Source organism: Podarcis tiliguerta (genome assembly GCF_965153285.1).
Source record: "Podarcis tiliguerta genome assembly, chromosome: 1".
Lineage (NCBI taxonomy): Eukaryota > Metazoa > Chordata > Lepidosauria > Squamata > Lacertidae > Podarcis > Podarcis tiliguerta.
Genome location: NC_139534.1, coordinates 132,120,974 through 132,146,378, shown reverse-complemented (window position 1 = coordinate 132,146,378; position 25,405 = coordinate 132,120,974). Strand labels below are relative to the sequence as shown.

The window sequence follows — 25,405 nt, the reverse complement described above, 5'->3', positions numbered from 1 at the left end:
TCTTTCAGTGATCCGAAACAATCCCTTTTAATTCTTATAGCGCCAAATTAAAAGAACAGCTTCAACAATGGTAATGACGACACTGTGCGATGATACAAAGTAAAGTAAATTAACAACATAACATTTGAAGAACTGAACTGAAAACAATGACAACCATTTACCTCCTGTTACAGAAACAATTCAGGTTCCTGCGTAGGCAGCCCAGCTTAATGAATAATTAAAAATAGGGCTGGGTGAAGAAACAGGGGAGAGCATCCAAGAGCTAAAAGCCCCAAGCAATGTAAAGTAACAGCATATGGAGAAGAGATATACTAATTGAGAGCCTAGTCTACATCTGTGTTAAGAGGCTCAGTAACCTTCAAAAGCCCTTCTGGATGAAAGAGCACAGATTTAATTTAACTAGGTATTGAATGTTACAGCACAATCCCATCAGAAAATTCTCCTGCACAAGTTCTTCGTAAAGTAAATGGGCCTTGTGCGAAAGAACTTCCCAGTGGATTGTGCCCTTCCTTGCCTCTGGAAAAAGGCAATGAAGATGAAATCCATTTCTATGCCCAAAATGTAACAAAGGCCCATTTGTGTATTGTGGTGCAGTAACACAGGCAGCAGCAGAAAACACAAGATGGCAAAGTCATCTCCAAGGCATCCCTTAGACCTGCAGCAAAACGCTTTATTGGTGAATTTTAGTGTGTTCCTAGATTTTACAGGACAATCCAATTAGTGGAAACTACTGAATTCTGTCTAACACAATTAACTGCTGAGTGTTTTCCAGAAGTTGACTTTCTGGGATGCAAATGTGTTTCTTCAGGTTACAAGAGAGGAAAGACTTCATTAGGTTAGTCTCCTCTGCTCCATTTCAATTTTGAACATGCTAATTAATGTCGACAGAACTTCTAATTTAATGGCCTGAAGAGTGCTGATGGGTTTTCAAGCAGGTCTTAATTGAGAGTGGGTTTTGGTGAAATCTGTGGGACTGAGAAGAGGGTTACAATCCTGCTCCAACTGAGCACTGTTGAGCCCCCATGCAGATCACTGGGGAACAATTCTTCCATTTAAAATGTGCTTCATGGTAGGTCCCTGCCACATCCAGGGTATTGATGACTTTTGTTAAAGCAACAGTTGGCACAAAATCTCTTCCTGTAAAATGCAGGCAGTTTCAAAAGCATCCAGCCTAGCTATGGTAGACAAATTAAGCAGAAGTTCTAAAATAGTCTTTGAACTGTGAAAACTAGTTTGGCTGACAGAAAACCTGAAACACATTCCTGCTGTAAAACGTAGAGCTGGGAATAGATCTATGTACAGTCGCTGATTGTGGGGCGTGCTATTCTGTCCCAATGGCAGTGGAACTGCAACGGTTGGGTACAGCCCTGTCCCTCGAGGGCATGCTTGCTTTGAATTCAATTCCATTAAAATGAATAGGATTATCTTCCTGTGAATGCAGTTTACAATCTGGCTATGACACCCCGATCCAAAATAGATTGTGCTGCATGCATTTCAGAAAGGTTTTGAGTTCCCCGAAAACGGTTTTCATGCAAGCACCCAGGGGATTTCCCAAGACAGTTGCAACACTCTGCGTTCAAGAGGCTTGCATGGGTTTTGATGAACAGAGAGCAACTCGTGGTATGTATACTGGTTTTAGTATCCACCATGAAAGCAAGCAAGCTGGCTTTTGCCCAGCTGGTGCTGTTGCATTTTTATCTACCTGTCTGAAGGGTGCTTGCGGAGTGTGAAAGGGATGCCCCAAAGGCAAGCCATAGAAATTCACCCTTGAAAGTAATTGTGGCAGCACAATTCGTTGTGAAATGTGAGGCTTCTGAGACGGGAGGACACTTCAAATAGTGGGCTGTTGTTTCCCTATCAGTGGAGAAAAGATGGGAATGCTGGAGGAAGGGGAAGTTGGAATAAAGGCATTATGAAACCCTGAAGTTGTGACGAGGCCTTGCGCAAGAGCATGGCTCAGTTGGCTCAGCCGAGAGATGAATTAGCCGTCTGCCCACATAGTCAGCCTCTTGGCTTTGCCCTTCCGTGGCGCAAGACGTCACAACCAAGAAGTCTCCCTGTTTCAGCCACCGGCTTCAGAACAAGCCAGCATCCTAAACGAAACTTCAAAGTCTGGTTTAAGATTCCAAATCTATAGTCTCCCAGTCCAAAATGGGAAATTGATTAGAGACTTCCTGGTTTAATCCTGTTTGTGTACACAGGCAAAAGGCATGTTCCTATTTCAGTTTAACAAACCTAGATGTAGCCTGACCACAACCTGTATGTTCCCCTGACTACTCGCAGCAGTGGGATTTTGACTTTAATGAACTGCCAGTTTCTTTCTGAAATTCAGCAACTTGCTGAGTGCTCGTCTAAACCCAGGGCTGCCAAGGCACTGCTCTCCAGATGTTGCTGCACGGCCACTTCCCTCATGCCTGACCTTTGGCTGGGGCTGATCTGGAGAGCACTGTGTTGGTAACCCCTACCTGGAGTCCAATCCTTTCAAATCTCCCAAATGGAAGTGAAGGTTTTTGAGCAGATGGGACCGGTGCTTTGTTTCCGCAAGACTTGTGGCTGGGGTTCTGCACCGTTCCTTTCCTGTGCTCCTGGGAGGAAATGCAAAATGTAAAACCTGAGGTTTTTCCTCGCTGCAGAGCCCGGCTGGGAGCTCAGCACATTAATCCAGTTCATACAACAAAGCATTCTGAAAGGCGACTGCGCAGTGCGTTGTGTGGCTGGTAATGTACTGCACACTTCCATCCCGCATGTCTGTTTCCTTTAGCACAGGAGGAGCCGGCCTGATCCTGCCCTGGCCTTGGTTGTTCTGTGCTGACTCTGGATGCACACCCTCCCCCGCTCTGGTCTGGCCAGGCCCCTCCCGGTTAAACTGGGCTTGCGGTGTGGACGTGGCTCTTTCCTCCTCCCTTGCAAAAGCACGTTCTGACTCACGGCACTCCCTTATCTGCTGTTTCCCAGGGCTTGCCAAGCTGGGGTTGCTGGGGTCAAGCTCCAAACAATGGCCTGGTCCCCCGCCAACCTGGCCCATTGTTTCCATGGATGTGAGCGGAGCTGTTTGTGCGGGGCAGCTTTCTGCATCTGCTGAGAGTTCACTGCCATTTTCTTGTTCGCCATCCTCTCCCTTGGGAGTAGCTCCTTCTTGCATTTTACCAAAGCCGTTCTGCTCCGGCGGCTGTGAAAGGAAAGGGGGAAGAGCTGTTTGTTACAGTGGTAGGCTAAAGGTAGAGAGAAGCGTTGCCGAAAACAGGAACAACCTGGGCTTCCTCCCAAACAGGTCTCCCTTTTAAGTCCGTACCTCCTTGCAATGTTTCCAGTAAACAGGGCTGGAGATTTTTGCAGGCCTGGCGGTGGACCCTGACCTACAAAGCTCTGGGAACGTGCTCAGAGGCAAAGCTGCAAGAGTTCTGCCAGGTGGCTGCCCACTGTGTGCTCCTCACAGGAAGGATGATTCTGGCTGGGTTATGCAAGATGCCTTGCGCTTGTCACAGAGCTGTAAGTTACCCAATGCCTTGGGGCCATCTGGATCATGCACATTTCAGAGAAGGAGTCATGGTTTCAGCTGAGGAGACTCAATGTGCATAAGTCATAAGTGGTGCACTAATTGGTTTAATTCTGATTACATGGTGTACTTGGGCTTTTGACAAGGAACCTCAGCAAAGACACGCCAGTCAGCTCATGGAATAACTGGAGAGGTCCTCTTGCAGATCAGGAACTGGTTAAGTATCAGGAAGTGCAGAGTAGGAAGAAATGGCCATTTCTCTGAATGGAGAGATGTAGAAAGTGCAGTCCCTCAATAATGGATACTGAGACCTATGCTTTTTAACTACTTCATAAACAATCTAGCTTCCTAGCCCACTTTCCTGGTGATGTTAAATTGTTCAGGGATCATGAAACAAAAGGAGATTGTGAAGACCAAACTGGGTGAATGGGTGGTGAAATGGCAAATGCAATTCAGTGCAAACAAGTGTAAAACAATGCATGTAGTCTAAATTAAGAGTGTTTTGAGCCTCAACACCTTGTTGCTGAGGAGGACTGCATCTAAATCGTCCAAGGACCCTCTTTGACAATGCCCACAAGCAGCCAATGATTGGCAGCCCAGGTCCCTATGTCAACATTCCTCCAATCGTTCCTATGCAGCAGGACGGGCCACGTTCTGTGCTGCTCAGAAGACTTTAGACCGGCTCTCATTTTCACTGGCAAATAAAGCAGTCCTCTAAGATACAGAATAAGGCACAAACTCTTGCGGTGGCTGGCAAAGTAGCCTGGAGATGAGCAGCAGGTGGTTGCCAACCTCAATATTCTTGGCCTTGTGCAATCTAGGACACCCAGGTGGTCTGTGCCACGGTGCCAGCTGCAAATGTTAATGGAAAAAGCTCTTCTGCTCCAGTGCAGAAAAATGAGAGCACAGATAAGGGAAGACACACCACGTAGCTACCAACCAAGAGGTCTGGTGTAGGCTGGAATTGCCATCCAAGCGATACCAAGCTCTGCTTTCCTTTCAATAATTAAATGTAGAAAATCAAATATTGATATTCATTGCAGTTGGCAAGTTTTCAACTGCTAACAAACAACAGGTGCCAGACCCAAGGTAGAAATGCAAGGCAGCCTCTGAGGCTTTAAATGGAAGCTGTAAGTTGACAACACATACAAAGTGTGAGACACTTTTAATTTACAGTAGGGGAAGCAGAAACACCCCCAGAGTCCGTAAGCAGAGCTGGGCTACAAATACAGATGTCTGCTCTTACCTTTCATTTCATTGTGTGCAGGCAATTAAAGAGAGTGCACCTCGCAACCCACCCCCAGGAGCAAAGTCCAGACTGTGGCCTTGAACTTTCAGAGTCTGATCCAAGATACAGGCTGGCTCAGGCACATGATTATTGAAATAATATTTGCAAATGCAGCATGTGGAGCCACACCGTGTTCGGTCTATTTCAGGAAGAGATTACAACTCATCTGCGGCCACATTTATTATTTGGGATATACTATAATTTTACAAATTGCGAAGTTCTTTTACTGATTCTGCAGATTAAGTTGGGAGGAGGGGAGGGGAGTGACATCCTAGAAACCCTCATTCTGTGATGGGAATCTGACCGTTTGTTACAGCAGGCTATTTGAGAAACCGCCACACAGGACCAAGTAATTCTTAAAATTATCTATGTTTTCAAGAGACTCTAAATATTAGGTGTCAGTCCAGCCAGCTGCCTCTGTTTATATTTAAATTTGGACTTCTATTCCTTCCAAGATGACAAGTCTTCATGCTCTCCAAAAGGGCTTCAAAATCACAAAGCTTACAAGATCCACAATAAGAGGAGAAAAATCTGACTTCCGACATGCAGTTAAGATCCTCTCCAAATGCAGTGGAACAGTGTGGTCTGTTCTGGGAGCATGTTCATGGCCACCAGGAACATTCTTGCTTATCCTAAATCTCTCTCTGCAGTTTAAATTCAATGCTGCTTGTCCTGCATTGAGTTGAAGCCAAATTCTGGCTGATCTGCAGATTTTTGCACAAGCACGGCAATCTCACTGAAACACAGAACATTCCCAGCACACGCATGCCACGGTGGGGAGCTTAATACAAGTGGAATAGCAAGTTGCCATGTTTGCTGAACATTTAATTTGGAAGTTTTCAGAATCAATGAGCGCCCGTAACGCACAGGTAAAAATATCCTTACAAGCAGCAAGGTGTTGGGCAAATGGAACTGGAGACAGGTAAGACAGTGACGGGTTACTCCAGTGTTGTTCATGGATGATAAGGCAGGCCTGCTGAACAATGCCTTACCTTTAATCTGATCTGACTTTTGCCCTCCGAGACATCCAACACTTCAATTACTGGCTGATGTTCCATCTCAGACGGGCTGGAACGGGACATCCTTGAAAGACTGTCCAGAAACTCATCCACATTGTCTTCAGTGACAAACCACCTTTCCTGAAGGGGAGAAACAAGGGCAAGGATTAAACTTTCCCTTTGGTTACAAAACACCAGCCCTTAGGCACCCCAAAGCTGCTGTAATCCCCAGATTCTCCTTAAAGCTGGCATTCTTAAATAATGGCTGAAACCTTCAGCTGTGGCACCCTCAATCAGAAAGTCACACACAACCAAATGGATCAGCAACAAGGTGTAGATTTTATTGTGGGCTGACAGACTTCGTGCTAATCAACAAAGTGATGCTTTCCTTAAGGTATTTCTATCTCCCTTTTCAAGCAATCGACTTATACTAAAAACCAGAATCCAGCTGCCTAATTTTCTAGCAGATCCTTTGGCCAAGCCTTTCATGGTGAGCTGCTGCATGCTTGCAGGTGATAATGCTTTTTCCATATGCTGGCAAATGGCACAAGGGCAGGACAGACCGGGTTGGTTTTGTTTTATTTTTCTTTGATTAAAGCCTTTTTGCCAAGGCCCTTCTTCCTTGTGAGCATCTGTCTGAGGGATGCCATGGAACTCCAACAAAAGAAAAGTCTTTCTTGGCAGTGACACCTGAACTCTCAAATGCCCTTGCGACACAGCCTTTAGCAATGACAAACCTAGACAGCATCTTAAAAAACAGAAACATCACCTTGCCAACAAAGGTCCGTATAGTTAAAGCCATGGTTTTCCCAGTAGTGATGTATGGAAGTGAGAGCTGGATCATAAAGAAGGCTGATCGCCGAAGAATTGATGCTTTTGAATTCTGGTGCTGGAGGAGACTCTGGAGAGTCCCATGGACTGCAAGAAGATCCAACCGATCCATTCTGAAGGAAATCAGCCCTGAGTGCTCACTGAAAGGACAGATCCTGAAGCTGAGGCTCCAAGACTTTGGCCACCTCATGAGAAGAGAAGACTCCCTGGAAAAGACCCTGATGTTGGGAAAGATTGAGGGCACAAGGAGAAGGGGACGACAGAGGACGAGATGGTGGGACAGTGTTCTTGAAGCTATGAACATGAGTCTGACCAAACTGCAGGAGGCAGTGGAAGACAGGAGTGCCTGGCGTGCTCTGGTCCAGGGGGTCACGAAGTGTCAGACACGACTGAACGACTAAACAACAACAACAACACACACAGCCTTGCTTCCCTGGCACCCTCATCAGAGTCCTTTCGGCACCAGGCTAAGGTGTTTTTGCTCACAGAAGCATTTTAACCTTGTGTAGTACATTTTAATGATTAACCATTTTATCTGTTGTTTCATTATTGTGCTTATGCTGTATACACCCAAGCGGTCTGAAGGTCAGGATGAAGATTCAATATATACAGTAACAGGCCAATTCTATGTTAGGTTGCAGACATTTTTTAAAGGCCTTTGAGCAAGAATCCAGTTGCAAAAGTGCTGCATTACTCAACCCCAAAAGACATTCACCAATGAGAGAGAAACAGAGGCTATGCAGATTTGTCAACCTTTTTTTCTGGCAAAGCGCCAGCGCCTTGTACAACTGTGCGGCGAGGAGAAATTCAACGGGTGAAGCTTTTTACACATGGGGTAAATGAACTGGACCATGTGGCAATAAAATCTTCAGCCAGTGAATTTTTGCTTGTCATACAGTTGTAAAAAAAAAAGTAGCGCAGATCCCCTATGAGGAAATGTTGCGACATTTGGGACTTTTCGGTTTAGGGAAACGGCAAGTACAAAGGCCACGGTGCCCAAAGCTGTTTTCTGGATTGCAGGTACACACATGCTTTGTCCTGGAGCCACCACTTCCTCAATCTCAGGGGACAGCTGGGAGAAGCCTCTGAAGAGCTCCAGCTAGAAGAAAATACCAAATGGCATGGATGCCCCAAGGAGCTCTATGGATCTGGCCTTTAAAGCTAAAGTAAAATGTCCAGGTTCACTGATGAAGCAAACTGCCCAGCAGGGATTTCACTTTCGTTATTTTGCCCATGTTCCCTGTCTGCACATCACTGAAAGAGATGGCTCCGCATGCTGTCCTGGTTCACACATAATGCTGAACTGTAGTTTAATAATAACAGTAACAGTTTTATTATCTATACCCTGCCAATCTTCCCTGCCCTCTCCTCCACCAGGACAACCAAGAGGAGGAAATCAGAAGTGATTGCTTCCATCTGCAGATAACCATAGTGACTCAGGTCCAAAGCTAGGGAAAACTGTGATGAATGTTAACTATATTTCAGAGAACAAGCAGCCTTCAAAATGCAGTGTATTAACTATAGTTAACACCGACCATGGTCCTCAGTTTGGACAAAATAAGTAATTACAGTTGGCTGAAAACAGAAGCAAGAGCTTTCCATTTCCTTGTGGCTTTTCCAGAGGAGAGGGAGGTGCCAGGGGCTCCCCCAGACTCATTCTCATAACCTTACACCACTGTCGCCACTGTTTCAGAGTTAACAAAACCCACACATGCGCCTTGGAACATGTCACTTTCAAGAAGCTTCACATATATTAAGATACATTTTTATAAGAGAGCCAGTGTGGTGTAGTGGTTAAGAGCGGTAGACTCCTAATCTGGTGAACCGGGTTCGTGTCTCCGCTCCTCCACCTGCAGCTGCTGGGTGACCTTGGGCCAGTCACACTTCTCTGAAGTCTCTCAGCCCCTCTCACCTCAGAGTGTTTGTTGTGGGGGAGGAAGGGAAAGGAGAATGTTAGCCGCTTTGAGACTCCTTAAAGGGAGTGAAAGGCGGGATATCAAATCCAAACTCTTCTTCTTCTTCTATTTTATAACATTCATAGGATGACTTTATAAACTCATTCAATGTGGCTTACAGCCTTATAAAAATACAACTTTCGACAGAAATAAGAAAAAACTTCTAATAGAACCACAATGTTAAGAAAACCTGCAATAATAAATACATGTCCAGCCCAGAAATAGCACACAAATCCATCAACCAACAGAAGGCCAATGGCAAGGTGGAATATCACTGAACCCAACTGGGCACATTGAGAATATTGCACAAAACCACAATAACGATGTATGTCTAGGACTTAACACTATATGTCAGCACTATGTCACGTTGTTCATAGGGCATTAAATAAAAACAATTAATAAAGCACATTTTGGGTTCACGGTAGTCTTTGGAGCAATTGCCAATGGTAAGAGATAAAGCTAACAAATCCATTTTTGCCCCCTTATCAATAATACCCAGTGCTAAGTTGTTAGAATTGAAAGTTTCTCTCCAGCAGACTGCAGGCATTTTAAAAGTAGGTCATGCGCTGGATCTAAATTAAGGTGCCTTTATGGTGAATTCAGGAAACAGGTTCAAAAGAAACTCAGATCTCAGAGCCTCTCTGCCTTTTTGCAAATCCTGCTGCAGAGGAGATCAGCTAAAGTCAGAGTCTCTACGGCAATGGAAGATGAAAGCCACAAAGGGGGGAGTCTCCTATGTATAAGGTATTAGCAATGGCCAGAATTAAGACATCTCCACAAAGGCTTTTGGCAGCTTAATCAAGAGGTTAATAACTTTGGTGACACAAGTTTCCCATACCAGAAAGGCGGCAAATGAAACTTAAATATTAATGGCTTCTAGAAAATGATGGTGCTTTTTATCAGCGATTAAATCAGTAACAATTTTGATGGATAGATTTTTCTTTTCTTTTCAAAATGTATTCTCTATTCTTTATTCTAGTTTCTGTGATGCATCGAGGCGGCAAAATGACTTGAAATGGCCCTGGGTTTATTTCCTCCTGTCATTCCCATTTTCGAATACCATGTTACAATAAATATTCCAATCCCAGTTCTACATTCGTTATGCCTCTGCTTTGACAAATAATGCTTAGATAAATAGAAACTTCCAAAGCAAAGGTCAACAACGGCACCAAAGCAAACATCCTTAAACCACTGAAAATTAGTACGGAACAGCATGTGGGGGCTCCTTTCTTTACTTTTAGCATTGCTTTGTTTACGCAAATGTTTCAAAACACTGTTTTGCATCTTACAATTTTTTGAACAGTTTTATGTGCTAATGGGGTGTACTTTTAGGGAGTTGTTTGCTGGCTGCTCTGAGCATTTTCAAACAGAAAGGCAGGATAAACAGAGCTTTGAAATAAACTGAACAAATAAAATCTGGTGACAAATGTGGAAATGTGGATTTAATTTCATCAGATATTTATAAAGGATAGGAAATGGAAGAACTGACTACTTTGCTCCACATTAGGGAGGACACTAGTTAGACAAATATATTTGTTTTGGGGGAAGGCCATGGCATTCAGAGAGGTGTGTTTTTCGCTTTGTGGTTGTCTAAGAGTTGCTCCTTGTTACACTAATTTGCTGTAGAAAAAAGAAGAGGGGGAAAGAACTGCTTAATACAGGTCTGTGTGAAACCTTTATAAATTGTGCTTAATTGCCCCATCCCAGTGTTGCTAAAGAGAGAGCTGTCTATTTACGCCTTCTCTCTGCTTCCTGTTCCTTAACCATTTACCGTATTTTTCGCTCTATAAGACGCACCACACCATAAGACTCACCTAGTTTTTGGAGGAGGAAAACAAACAAAAAAAATATATTCTGAATCTCAGAAGCCAGAACAGCAAGAGGGATCGCTGCGCAGTGAAAGCAACAATCCCTCTTGCTGTTCTGGCTTCTGGGATAGCTGCGCAGCCTGCATTCGCTCCATAAGACGCGCACACATCCCCCCTTACTTTTTAGGAGGAAAAACGTGAGTCTTATAGAGCAAAAAATACGGTACTTACTTTTAAGAGGACCTCTCCTCTGATCTCACGACAGCTAAGCTTACTCAGGAGTCTAATGCTCCTGTCTATCTGAAGTATAGAGTAGAGCTATAGAGCAAAGCTACCACCAAATACTTCCATCCTAGCAACCCACTGCAAATCCTTTCAGATGACCAAAGCTGATTTGGGTAACTGAGCATTAAAATGGAATTAACACTGTGGATGTAGTTTTATGGGGGAAGTGTGTATTGTTAACTAAGGGGGATTTATTGCTTACACCCTGGCTTCCAAAATGGCTTGGAACCCAATTGCCTATTACATCACTGCTGAAATACAGAGAGATGGAAGGAACATCTTTTTTTAATCAATCTGAATATCTTTTAGTTGGCATTCTAAAGGTTTGGTTTGCATAAGATCCTGGATGGTTCAGTTGGTAACAGCCTGGTGCTGATAATGTCAAGATTGCAAGTTTGCCTCTCCGTATGGGACAGCTGCATATTCCTGCATTGCAGGGGGTTGGACTAGATGACCCTCAGGGTCCCTTCCAACACTTCAGTTCTGTGATTCTATGGTTGTACCCTGATGTGTGAGCCTCCTTCAGTTCCAGCTGGAAGAGTAAACACACAGGAATTCCTCCCAGGTGAAGAAGAGTGAGATACGGACTCCGGTCTGTTAGTGCCACCATGTGTAAGCGAAAAGGAATCCTGCTTTAAAACATTTATGTAGGTTGCCTACTCACAGCACTAAAAACCAACCCCTGCTTCTTGGGGAGAACATACAGAGCGAGGAACTCCACTGCCTATCTGCTGGTGGTGACGACGAGAACAACAATTTCCCCCCTCTGAAAAGCAAACCGCATTTCACCATGGCAATCCCCTTAAACGTCCATGTGCCAAAACCAATTCTAGTTGGCATTTCTCCACTCATTTGGAAAACATCAAGAACTGGCAATTTTCCGCTGCTGCCAGCAAAACATGAAACTAACTGCTCAGTTTTGGAAAGGAGCAACTAGGCAAACATGTAATCTGTAGATTGACAGAAACAAAGGATCCCAGAAGAACCCTAGCGCCACAGAAAAATACCAAGGCATGGGGAAACCCAAGAGATTCCACAGTAACATGTGCGCCATTTTAGAACATGCAAGATACAAGTAAATGAGTATAAAACTATTTATGTGCTTACTGCTAATGGTATCAGCTTGGAAATACTGGAAACCACAATTGTATGTTACTCACAAAAGTGTGGTGTTAGGAGAAAGGTCGTTCCCCCCCCCCCTGTGGATTATATTTTACATAAAGTAGATTAGCACAAACTTTTATTTTAGTCTGTATTTCTTAGCTGATGTGCAGTCATGATTATTGTATCATACAGTAATGCAGGGGGCAGCGAATTACAAGAGCAGGCGCAGGCAAAAATCACGATGCAGGAGAAACCGTGAAGCCAGCCAGTGCCCCTACCTAGCACCATCCTTATTTCAGACATTGTCATACATTGGTATATTGTGATGCTGGAAACCAGGTATCGCCCAGCCCTGGCTTATACACTCTGCCTCCACAGTCATGGGGACATTTGAAGCTTCCACTTCCATTTTCTATTCACCATAGTTTAGTGTTAGGTCCAAACACAAAATGTAATTAATCTTATTTATGGTTTACTGAAACAAGTCAGCTTCATAAACCATGTTTTGAATTGGGTTTGTTTGATTAAACCAGACGTCATCAACCTTTTAAACCTGTTGTGAGCACCAAATATGAACAGCAACCAAGGACAGAGCTCAATCTATCCTATTGACTAGCACAAGAGAATGCTTCTTTCAAGTTGAATTTCAGTGGGTGGAGGAGACCCTGTAGGCACAAGGGAAGGTCTCTGTGGGTGCTGGTGAACAGAAACAGAAGAAGAAGAAGAGGAGGAGGAGGAGGAGGAGGAGGAGGATGATTTTGGATTTGATATCCCGCTTTATAACTACTCTAAGGAGTCTCAAAGCGCATAACATTCTCCTTCCCTTCCTCCACCTTCCTGTTCTCACAGTGTCCAACCAGATGCATATATGAGAAGCCTGAAATCGGTTTCTTGTAGGGCAATAGTTCCCAACTGGAGGTCCGCAGAACCCAGAGGGTCTAACATAACCCACCCAGGGGGGTCTGTGGCACTATTCACATAAAATAACCTACCATAGAGATATCAACATTTTCAGAAGTAGGGGCTCCATGGCTTGCCTTTTGAAAAACAGGGGGTCTGCACTACTAAGCTAATTGGGAACCACTGTTGTGGGGAGTAGAATCCCTTCCCTTCTTGACTCATACACATATCAACACGTGATTAGCACAAGAATTATGGAATGAAGAGACAACAATCCAGACTAATTTTCCCAAGAGTCATTCTAATATTGAGCAAATTGTTCCCAACTGTGCATTAAATAATTAGTGTTATTAATCCTTTCTTGCAAGGGTTGGCATTCATTTCGACTAACTCCAGTATGTTCTTCAACTACAGTCGGCAGCTATTAGACAGGATTTACAGTGTTCAGGAACTAACGGTGCTGACTAGGACTGTTGGGAACTGTAGTTCAAACTAGGTTGGGGGAAGGATGACTTATAAAGCCACCAATATATTCTTAAGCACACTTCTATCAGTTAACCAGCTGCTACAATGTCAGTGTATAACCTTATTTTTTTCTAAGCATTCTCCTAGGAAGTATTTTCAGTTGCTAGCTGGAGGTCAAGCAAGAACTAATTCCACTGGCTAATTCCAAAAGAATCTAGATATGCGGGAAGGCTAGAAATAGGAAAACCAGAGCTGCTGTTAAAATTGTTTAGCCTGTAACAAGAAGGTATCTGGTTTCTTGGACCAAGACGTGGATAATCTTGAATCTCTCTCCATGAGAATGTCACTAAATAAACCCGTTTTTCTCATTCTAAACAATGCATCTTTGCCTGAAGGCTTCACGTCTGAAATTTATGCTTTCCTGCATGCCTATTTCTTATATCTCTCTATCTTCCCTGGAGAAAAAATGGTTGTCCATACTGCAGGGGTATCACTGCAACCAGGCCCCATCCATGGGCTGCGGAAGGCAAAGACCCCTGAGCACAGCTGAGCCAACGCTGGCAGTACAGATCTTGTTCGCTGGGACACACCTTCAGCCTCCAGGTGTCAGCTGTTCTGTATGATGGAAAACTTATTTGCTTTTGCTGTACTACTTGGCTGAAAAATCTGACGAAATGAAACCAGTCACCTGCAACTGAACCTTCTCCCATTTGTAGTCCTCACACCCAGCCAGCGGCAATGCCTGACATAAGGAGTTAATGGTTTCTGCAAAGCATTAGATTAATGACCTTTCACCAGCCTCTGAGAGAAATGCCACAGTTATTTTTTACCTCCTTGCCATCAATGATCCATACTGAATGAGATAATATAATTTTAAAAATTTTAATCGAAAGGGCATTTGATCTGTTAAAACCCTATTTAACAAACTGATGGCCTTTAAGGAACTTCAGGACGAAAGGTCACATTACCTCTCTAAGAATCATAGAATCATAGAATCATAGAATCATAGAGTTGGAAGAGACCACAAGGGTCATCGAGTCCAACCCCCTGCCAAGCAGGAAACACCATCAGAGCACTCCTGACATATGGTTGTCAAGCCTCTGCTTAAAGACCTCCAAAGAAGGAGACTCCACCACACTCCTTGGCAGCAAATTCCACTGTCGAACAGCTCTTACTGTCAGGAAGTTCTTCCTAATGTTTAGGTGGAATCTTCTTTCTTGTAGTTTGTATCCATTGCTCCGTGTCCGCTTCTCTGGAGCAGCAGAAAACAACCTTTCTCCCTCCTCTATGTGACATCCTTTTATATATTTGAACATGGCTATCATATCACCCCTTAACCTCCTCTTCTCCAGGCTAAACATGCCCAGCTCCCTTAGCCGTTCCTCATAAGGCATCGTTTCCAGGCCTTTGACCATTTTGGTTGCCCTCCTCTGGACACGTTCTAGTTTGTCAGTGTCCTTCTTGAACTGTGGTGCCCAGAACTGGACACAGTACTCCAGGTGAGGTCTGACCAGAGCAGAATACAGTGGCACTATTACTTCCCTTGATCTAGATGCTATACTCCTATAGATGCAGCCCAGAATTGCATTGCCTTTTTTAGCTGCCGCGTCACACTGTTGGCTCATGTTAAGTTTGTGGTCAACCAAGACTCCTAGATCCTTTTCACATGTACTGCTCTCAAGCCAGGTGTCACCCACCAAAAAGAGATGCAACCCTTACAGGAACAGCAGTGGGGAAAGTCCAGCCATATCAAGGGCTCAGTCTATTTCTTTAAAAACTGCCATGGTTTTCCAAACTGAGGGTGTGCATTTAAGATGGGAGCAGAACATCAACACAACTAGCCCTCCAGCACAAGACAAGATCCTCCACAAAGTGGCGGATTGAACTCCAGAACAGGAGGGAAATTACTCAAACACCTGAGAAAGGATAAAGGTGTCTCTGTTGCCAGGAGACAGAAGCCCAAACACCATCCCCAAAAAGTAACATGCTGCAGAGCACCCTCATCTGGTTCTAGAACCAGAGCAAAATCACAGGGGAGTTTGGTGATGGTTTACAGGTCACTATATACTTATAAGCTCTTCTTCCACATGTTTCTGTTTAACAGAAGAGAGCCAGTGTGGTGTAGTGGTTAAGAGCGGTAGACTCGTAATCTGGGGAACCGGGTTCGCATCTCCGCTCCTCCACCTGCAGCTGCTGGCTGACCTTGGGCCAGTCATGCTTCTCTGAAGTCTCTCAGCCCCACTCGCCTCACAGAGTGTTTGTTGTGGGGGAGGAAGGAAAAGGAGGATGTTAGCCGCTTTGAGACTCCTTAGGGTAGTGATAAAGCGGGATATCAAATCCAACCCCCCCCCCAAAAAAAAACAGCAGGGGCTTGATTTGATCAGTTTACTCTTAACTAAACCAAAAGCAAGCAGCAGCTAGTCTGGATTGCGCCCCACTTTAAAGTTGAGTTTTGCACCCTGAACCTGGATGTTCAGAAGCTGGCTGTGGGCAAAAGTGTCTTTGCACAACTCTGCTTGGTGCGCTGGGTGCACCTGTTCCTAGAAAAGTCAGATCTGGCCAGGATACCTCACGACCTGCATTGCAGCTGAACTAGCTTTTGTTTGAAAGTTTCAGCTGGCACAGTATGCTGTGGCCAGACTGCTGACTGGAGCCAGTTATCAGGAACGTGTGGCTCCACTATTACAAGAGTTTCACTGGAAGTCGGCCCACATCCAGACCCAAATCGAAGTGCTGGTTAGGACTTTAAACTTCTGTTTCAGGAGTGGCAAAGCTTTCTAGCCCAGCAGACCAAGTCTTACAGGCGAAAAGGTCCTGCAAAACACCCCTATATAAAGTACAGAGCTTATTTTAGTCATCACTACTATACAGGACTCAGTAGCTTCAATATGTCATTTGTACTGGCATATAATTAATATTTATGTGAGTTTGAATAATTAATTATATGTCAATGCAAATGATATTTTGAAGCTACTGAGTCCTGACATACACAGGTTCTGCCTTGCCAGAATGCAACCGTAGCTCTAATAGTATCTCATGTTGATGAGAGCTGACTCAATGCTCCGATTAAGTGGTAAAAAAATGTGTGTGTTTTCTTCAACAGGGAAAAAGGTATAGTCCCAGTGTCAGCAAGAAGACCAAACCTAGATCCTCTCTCTCCTCCCCTCTGCAATTTTTATACGAGGTGTTTTTTTCCCAATGCAAAGAAACATTCTAGGCAACAGAACTCCAGAGCATCAGTCTACAGATTCATGAGCTTTTGGTCTGGAATGTTTATTCACAAAGGTGGAAACTATAACAAGAAATGCTGTCTTCAAGGAGCAGAACTGCAAATTAAGCTAGTTGGAGTCTTGAAACAGATAGGAAGCATACTTTACTTTGCCTCTTCAGTTTCTAAACAAACATGATGATGAAACTGCAAATGGCCACACATTTGTTTACTAAACAGGTGTCAGGTGGAGGATGACAGTTTCAGCCCCCTGCTGACATCAAATAGGAGAAACTTTATAGCATATGACATACCGGTCAGTAGCAAAGCAAGTTCAGGGGACAAGTTCTACTGTGTAGGGTTTGGCACACACTATTCACTACAGTTGGGATGCGGGTGGCGCTGTGGGTAAAAGCCTCAGGGCCTAGGGCTTGCCGATCGAAAGGTCAGCGGTTCGAATCCCCGCAGCGGGGTGCGCTCCCGTCGTTCAGTCCCAGCGCCTGCCAACCTAGCAGTTCGAAAGCACCCTCGGGTGCAAGTAGATAAATAGGGACCGCTTACTGGCGGGAAGGTAAACGGCGTTTCCGTGTGCTGCGCTGGCTCGCCAGATGCAGCTTTGTCACGCTGGACACGTGACCCGGAAGTGTCTCTGGACAGCGCTGGCCCTCGGCCTCTTAAGTGAGATGGGCGCACAACCCTAGAGTCTGTCAAGACTGGCCCGTATGGGCAGGGGGACCTTTACCTTTATTCACTACTGTATGAGGTCCTTGTGTTTTGACAGCGCCTTCTACAGTTCAGCCCAAAGGAGGTCAGATGCAGTCTTGATGCAAAGCCCTGAACAGTTTGGGATTTAGGTTCCTGAATAACTTTTTTTCTCTCTCTCATACAAGCCTACTCAACTACTGCCAACCATCCTCAGAGGTCCTCCTCCAAGTACCCAAGCCTTCAGAGGCAAGGAGAATGGGAAGAGAGCAGCGGGTTGCCATACTAAAAGGGTGTAGGTAACAGCCACTACTTACTATGAAGGTTATTTTCTTTTCATCACTGGGGTAGGGAAGGAAAGTATTCCCAACACCCCAATAGTTATGGGCAATAAGAAAACAACCACAGCACTTCAACTTAACATCACATGCATCTAGTTGGCCTACAGGTAAAGGACTAACTGGGGCCTCACTTGCTTAAAGTTAATATGTGCTTTACTACTCCCACAAATCCTAAGAATGGAAGAAGAACCTTGCTGGATCAGGTCCAGCATCCTGCTGTCCACAGTGGTCAACAAGAAGCCTCAGGGAAGCCCAGCAGCAAAACATGAGCACAACAGCACTTCTTATCACTGCCTTGGCAGCAGGCATAAGAAATACAGTGGTGCCTCGCAAGACAAAAAGAATCTGTTCCGCGAGTCTCTTCGTCTAGCGGTTTTTTCGTCTTGCGAAGCAACCCCATTAGCGGATTAGCGGATTAGCGCTATTAGCGGTTTAGCGGCTATTAAAGGTTTAAGGGATTAGCGGATTAGCTGCTAAAAGGCTATTAGCAGGTTAGTGCCTTAGAAAAAGGGGGTGGGGAGCGAAAAAAAATCGCAGGAACTCGCAAGACATTTTCGTCTTGCAAAGCAAGCCCATAGGAAATTCGTTTTGCGAAGCACCTCCAAAACGGAAAACCCTTTCGTCTAGCGGGTTTTCCGTCTTGTGAGGCATTCGTCTTGCGGGGCACCACTGTAGCCTTATACTGTACTCCACATATTTGTATAGTCTCCTTTTAATGCTATCCAAATTGTTGGCCATCATTACATCTCGTGGGAGCAAATTCCATTGTTTAACTATGCACTGTGTGAATCCTGAGACCTTTCAGTTGCTCACACATTTAACAAGGAGCCTAGTGGGGAAAGTGCTGGAGACCCACATTCAAATCCTGCTCAACCATGACGGTCCCTGGTGATGTGAGGCCTATCACATTATTAGTCTCAGCGTAAGTTACTTCAAAGTGTAGTTGCGAGAATAAATTTATGAGATAACAAGTGAGCACGCAATACCCAAAGCAGAAGAAGAGCAGAATAAAAATGAAATAAGGGCCTCAAAAATATACCCCTGATTCTGCTACACCCTGAGGGTGAGAGGGATATGAAATGTAGTTTTACCTGCAAGGAATCACCATTTGGGCCGAAATACATCTTTCTCCAAAGTCCAGTGGTCTCGAGAGACTTGGTGAGGGAAATAACAGCATTATAGAGGGACACATCAAGTCCAAACTCAGGGGGACTCAGTCTATTTTCTGGAGGAAACTGCAAGAGGAATGTATAAGAATCAAAGTCTTTGCTGGCAAAACTAACTCTGTAGCAATTTGTTCCTACTTCCCCCCTGAGGCTCTGGGGAACAATGCCTGGCACCTGCAAGATCAGCCTCAGAGAGTTTTCGTCCTGAGTGCATTGGAAAGGGGGACACCGGGCAGCTGTGCTTGCAGGGGGCACTGGAGAGTCAAGGCAGCTAGTAGGGATTTTGGCAGCATCTGGATCAACGGTGAGGCCCTCCGTGGGCAGCAGAGGAGAACCACAGGTTAGGTTTGCAGGACCCAGAGAGGCAGGTGCAGAAATCTGCACGACGCTAGTGGTACTGGGGCACGCTGGTGGCGCAGGAAGCTCGCTGCTTGTCGAGGGCATCGGATCCTCATCTACACTAGAGCAGTCCAGACCCGACAGGGTTGCCACGGAATGGTCCGGGCCGTCACAGCGGGACACACGTGGAGGAGCCAGGATGCCGCCGGGGCACGGCGAGGGCACCACGTCGCTGGTGACATGGGTGTTTTCGTTCAGATCCATGTCGGCGCAGAGGAGCCCCTGACTTACTCCCGCAACAGGGCCGGGTAGCTCCACGGTGCTGTCCACGCACGGATCTTCACGCGGCGCAGCAGGCAAACCCGCGGCGCCGCTGCTGCCGGCGCACGTCGGGACGGTCGGACGCGTGTCAGCCGCCGGGTCGCTTTCCGCGGGAGCCTCCGGGCTGCTGGCCACGGGGCTCCGAGGATCGTCGGAATCGTTATGACCCGGACACGTGAAGAGGCCGGGCTCGGGAGCGGCCGGAGCGCTTTCCGCGGCGCACCCCGGCCTTGCCTCCACGTGGGCGGCAAGGGGCGTTTGCTCCGCGTTGCTCGCGGCTTGGATCGGGGCGCAGCCCGGCTGCGGTTCAGCCGAGCCTCCGGTTTCCGAAAGCGGCGGCGGCGGCTCCTCCTCTTCCTCCTTTCCTTCTTCCTCCTCCGGCTGGCCTTGCTCGCCGCAGCCGGGGCTCCCCTGCTGGGTCCCGGCCGGCGGCAGGACGGGCAGCACGACCACCAGCTGCCTCTTGGCCTTGTTGAAGGTGGCCTTGCCGGCGGCCTCGTCCACGGCGTAGGGCAGCGGCAGGCGCAGGCTGTAGGCGGCGGGGCGCCGCGACTCCAGCCGCAGCTCCCGCCCGCGGACCTCCAGCTCCGCCTGGGCGGCCGAGCCGAGGCAGGGCAGCTCCACCGTCACCACCAGCTCGCGGGGCACCGGGCTGGGCACCGAGTCGCGGCAGCAGCGGTAATCCTGCAGGTCCACGTACGAGCGCTGCCGGAGGCTCCAGCGCGGCGTGGTGGCCGCCGGGGCCGGCTCGGGCGTCGGCCTCGGGGGCTCGGCTGGGCGAGGCGGGTAGGCGTAGGGCGTGGGGAAGGGCGGCAGCGGCGACGAGGGGCTCTCTTCCTCCCCGGTTCCCTCCGCCGGGGCGCCCCCGGGCAGCGGCGTCCGGAGCAGCGTGGCCTGCGGGACTCCCTTGTACTTGATGCCCCTTAGCGGCACGGCGTTGGCGCGGTCCAGGCCGGGCGAGAAGTGGCTCTCCAGCGCCTCCAGGGCCGTGTCGCTCACCAGGCGGCGGAAGCGGGCCGAGCGGGCGGCCAGGCGGAGCGCGTCCGGGTGGAAGAGCACGTCGTAGACCAGGCGCGGCGGGCCGCGAGGCTCCCCGGGCCTCCGCCGCCGGCTGCCCAGCTCCTCCCGGGCCGGCGCCAGGCAGTGCGGCAGCGTCCAGCGGCTGCCCCCGGGCTCCGGCCGCGCCTCGGGCCTGGCCACCAGCGCGTTGCCGCACACGTTGACGTAGCAGCGGCGGGAGCCGGCCTGGCTGGTCCGCAGCACCCAGCCGGGCTGCGGGTGCAGGAAGCGCGCCTCGACGCCCCGCTGCCGCTCCAGGGCCGACACCTCCGCCTCGTACACGGCCCGCTGCGCCGGGTCGCTCAGCTCGGCCGCGTAGTCGGCGAACAGCTTGCGGAAGCCTTCGTCCTGGAAGGCCTTGCTCAGACGCTCCACCTCGTCCCCCGTCAGATCCAGGGCTTCCAGGCTCGAGCGGACCGCCATGCCGGCCCTCGGAAAGCCGCCGGGGAAGAAGAAGGAGGACGGTTGCTATGGAAGCCACCCTAACAAGATGGCGGCGAGGCCCGTCGCTATGGAGACGGGGGCCGGCAAAATGGCCGAGGCAGCCGTTGCTATAGGAACGACCCCGGCAAAATGGCGGCGGCGAGGCCCGTCGCCATGGGGACGGAGGCCGGCAAGATGGCGGAGGCCGCCGTTGCTATAGAAACGACCCCGGCAAAATGGCGGAGGCCGCCGTTGCTATAGAAACGACCCCGGCAAAATGGCGGCGGCGACCGTCGCCATGGAGACGGCGGCAAGCAAAATGGCGGCCTCCGCTCGGCGGGGATGGCGGAGGCCGCAGTCGCTGTAGAAGCGTTCCTGACGTAGGTACCAGGTATTTTCGCGCCGCCCAATGAGATATTTGGGGGTGACGCGCAAGTGTCTCTTGTGTCTGTGCAAGCGGCCCGGATGTTCCTGCCGCTTGGTTCTGAAAGGGTTAACCTCGGTAATGGAGCTGCCGGTCCTAGAGCGGAAGGGAAGTGTGAACGAGAGGAGCTTCCGTTCCCCGTCTCGCTGTCCTTCCCGGCAGAGGCGCTGGAGGCGGGGAACTGGGGAGGAGCGGCCAGATCGTGGGAGCCAAGTCCTGAGGGCCAACGTCCCTTCCTCTCCCCCCAATAATATATTTGATAGGACAGGCTTCCTCAAACTCAGCCCTCCAGATGTTTTTGGCCTACAACTCCCATGATCCCTAGCTAGCAGGACAAGTGGTCAGGGATGATGGGAATTGTAGTTTTAAAACATCTGGAGGGCCAAGGTTGAGGAAGCCTGAGATGGGGTGTGCCCGATCAAGAGGCAGAATCGGAGCGGGTGCTGGGGCAAAGTGGTGCAAATGGGGACTTCCCACCCTGAGCAGCAAAAGGCACTGGAGAAACGTTTTATCTTGCCTTGAATGGCCTCTGGTCTGATCCTGCAGGCTCCTCTGTTCAAATAAACCAGAATGAACACTCAGTTTCCCCAGCAGCTTAATAAAAACCGCAGGAGAAGCCCTTTACTAACCTGCTAAAACTAATGGCACAGTTCTGTCTTCAGTTGAAAACCATTTCCTTTCCTCCTGCGGCACCCAGAATGACATAGTCCACAATGTACTTTGGAAACTCTGGCCATGTGCAGAGGGAAGGGTGGGCATCGCTTTCTGGGAGGCGTAGTGGGGAGGATTTCCCAATAAGCAAAGGTAAAGGATCCCTGGACGGCTACGTCCAGTTAAAGGTTACTATGGGCTTACAGAGCGGCTAACATCATACAAATAACACAGTATACATAAAAACAGGCATCAATTAAAATACATCTTAAAATTAATTCAGACAAATTAAAACCTGGACAAATGGCAGTTATCAGGTGAAGATTGAGAGCAGTTAATACTTGCCAGGACCAATTGTTTTCACTGATCATATAAGGACCTGTGAACAGGCTGTTATACAAAGGAAAATAGGTCAGACTGCCCCCTGGCCAAAGGCCTGGCAGAACAGCTCCGTCTTGCAGGCCCTGTGGAAAGATGTCAAATCCCGCAGGGCCCTAGTCTCTTGTGAGAGAGCGTTCCATCAGACCGGGGCCACAGCCAAAAAGGCTCTGGTCGAGGCCAGTCTAATTTCTCTGGGGCCCAAGATTTTCAGAGTGTTGTTTGCAGACTGTAAGGTTCTCCGTGGGACATACCAGGAGAGGCGGTCCGGTAGGTACGAGGGTCCTAGGCCATATAGGGCTTTGAAGGTTAAAACCAGCACCTTAAACCTGATCCTGTACTCCACTGGGAGCCAGTGCAGCTGGTATAGCACCGGGTGAATGTGATCCCGCGGCGAGGCCCTTCAGAGGAAAATGCTTGCAAGGAAGATTCAAATGCAACCACCGTTATTGCCCCATCTCCTACAGAGCTCATGTATCAAGGGCCGCCTTCCTGGTCATTAACATTTTAAAGCCATTCAGACTTCCACTGTGAACAAAAGTACCGTATTTTTCGCTCTATAAGACGCACCAGACCACAAGACGCACCTAGTTTTTGGAGGAGGAAAACAAGAAAAAAAATATTCTGAATCTCAGAAGCCAGAACAGCAAAAGGGATCACTGCACAGTGAAAGCAGCAATCCCTCTTGCTGTTCTGGCTTCTGTAATAGCTGCACAGCCTGCATTCACTCCATAAGACGCACAGACATTTCCCCTTACTTTTTGGGAGGGGAAAAGTGAGTCTTATAGAGTGAAAAATACGGTACTTCCCACAAGGTTGCTTCACGGAGAACGACAGAGGGCATGAATTGCTAAAGAACGTGTAAGGTATTAATGGAAAGTCAAATGGGTTTGAACTTTCAGCAGTACGCAGTTTAATTCAGAAGTGGAAGTGTAGCAGCAAGAGCTAAACCAATTATTTTAATTTTACTCCCGCTATCCTTTGAGACTAATGAAATTGCCTTGTAAGATGAAAAGAGCAACAGCTCCTGGGCATGAACTTCAGGGCTACAGACTTCCTTACCTGGTCACAATGGCATGTTGCTCATGCTTGGTTTTTAGTATAAAGACACTTAAGCATTTGGAGTAACAAATGCAGAGGGTAGGATTGGTAGCTGCCATCAACGCTGGTTCCATAAAGAAACAAGATGGCTAAAAATGGTAGGATATGTAAAATGAACCATGGAAAGAGAAGAAGGGAAATAACTGGACATTATAAACTTAGTTGTTTTAACTGCGTGTCTTTGTTGGTTTTTAGCTCTTATCTGTTTTAATTATTAGTTTTTATCCACCCATTATCTGTGTTTAATCTTTTATTTTATTTGGATGTTTTATGCCTGTTTCCTTGTCCTCTTTTGCCCTAACAATTATCAGTCAAAACTCCCAACTGCTATTTTATGTATATGCTTTTCTTAATCCTGGTCTATGACCGTAATAAAGTTCATTCAAACCTTGTAAAGTGTCTATTTTAAATTGTAAAACAGAAAATATAAATTATATACATATAAAAAATGGTGAACAAGCCATAGGTACACATTTCCATATGTTGTGGTGGTGCGACCTCATCAAATCTTTCTGGAGTGCTGTATTCAAAGAAATAAACTTGATGTACAAAACAACTGTACTTGTGCACTAACACTACTTGGGCTTGGGCAGCCACCTGCTCAAGATTACGCCAGTGATGACATCTTAGCCTTTCTATTGACCTCTGTTGGAAAATTGGTGTTGGGCTGAACACTGATTCTTGGTATTATGGTCAATAGCATTGGCTGAGAAACTAACACGTCAGGTCAGAGCAGCAAAGGGCAAACACAATCCCTGTTCCTTTTATAACATATGGCAAATGTTTAGTGAATACATAAATTGTTCAGACTGTGGCAGGAATCCACCCAACACTCATGGGAAAATGTGGTGTGATCTCTTAGAGGAATCGAATGAAACTTTATCACACAGCATGACAAAAGTCTGTAATTCTATCAGGACAACTCTGTTGTTTACTGTTGTAGCAATTGTTTTCTCAAAATGTATCTTCTGTACCATGAAAAATAAATAAAATCATCCAAAAAAAGGTGAACAAGCCCACACACTTCAGTGAACTCTCTTCACAGTTTTTTTTTTAATCGTTTATTAATTTTCCAATAAGAACATCTAATTAACATATCAAATCAAATCCAATAAAAAACTAAAATAAAAAAAGTCCAATTGTCTTCCAAAATTTGATAATTTTGGTTTTGGCTTCCCACGGTCTGAATTCCGAAGCGCTTTCAACATCATAGTCCTGCCTCTCATCATCATCAATGTTTTTCATAATTCCATATTCGATCTTTTCCTCCACGTTTTGACTCTGGTTCTGCGATCCTCATTCATGTCAGAAAACAGATACTTTTTTTTCTATGGAGTGCAGATTTGTCCATATATTGTACTCTCTCAGCTGTTTTTGTTTTTTCATCTCACCGCTTCTTTAATTGCATCCAATTCCAGAGTTCTGTCCAGCTCTTTGAGAGTTGTTATTTTGGCAGCTCCCAGATCGTTAATCTTTCCCGTCCAGGTGTTATCAAAGAAACAGAGAGAAACCTCCTTCTGAAATTCCTTGCTGATTTATTCTTGAGCAGACTGTTTGCAATGTAGCCATATATCAGACAGCAATTAGCCTTTGGAATCCACCCAATCAAATCCCCCCTCCGGGCCCTAGAGGGGGGCTGCCAGACATCCATTTAGCCCTCTCTCTCGCTCATAATAAAAAACTTCCTTTTTGCAAACAGTTGTATATATAATATTGTTTCCAGTCTTTATGACCAACCATCAGTTAGCTCCTGTTTCTCTTAATCAGGGAAGTATTTCAGATATTCCGTAAGTGCGTGGTGGGTAGAAGCCATTTTGTTTTTGTTTTCGTCTTTATCAAGCATTTCAAATCTTAGAAGAAAAGCAGCTGCGAATAGGTCCCAATTATATATGAAAGTCCATCTGTACTCACTTTTTGAAGAACAATTTAGGTTCTTAATGAGACTTGGCATGCAATACGGATTGTTAATGTTAAAGGAAGTAGAAAAAAACATACCAAGCCCCTCCACATTCCAAACGTCATGATGAGGATCTCTTTGAAGTTTGATCTTTTGCACCAGAGACTGTACATACCGCAGGTTTTTTCCCCAGCTTCGTCAGTTCAGAGCATGTCTGTTTGTTTTTCAAATCTTTATATTTTCCCAAACAGATGCGTCCGGCTAT

The 25,405-nt window shown here is 46.7% G+C and overlaps 1 protein-coding gene and 1 long non-coding RNA gene across 2 annotated transcripts; one reads left to right on the top strand and one right to left on the bottom strand.

Annotated features, from left to right (window-relative positions):
- Positions 1 to 2: 2 nt before the first annotated feature.
- Positions 3 to 20,759, bottom strand: DNAAF2 (dynein axonemal assembly factor 2). Its single transcript, XM_083435002.1, has 3 exons — positions 18,473 to 20,759; positions 5,777 to 5,923; positions 3 to 3,169 (listed from the first exon to the last, which is right to left on the bottom strand). Exons 1-3 carry the CDS (start codon positions 20,687 to 20,689, stop codon positions 2,657 to 2,659), a joined length of 2,877 nt encoding a protein of 958 aa, XP_083291128.1. The 5' UTR covers positions 20,690 to 20,759; the 3' UTR covers positions 3 to 2,656.
- Positions 8,846 to 9,658, top strand: LOC310678098. The gene is made up of 2 exons (XR_014511614.1): positions 8,846 to 9,014; positions 9,548 to 9,658. It is a non-coding gene; the product is annotated as an uncharacterized lncRNA (long non-coding RNA).
- Positions 20,760 to 25,405: the final 4,646 nt, after the last annotated feature.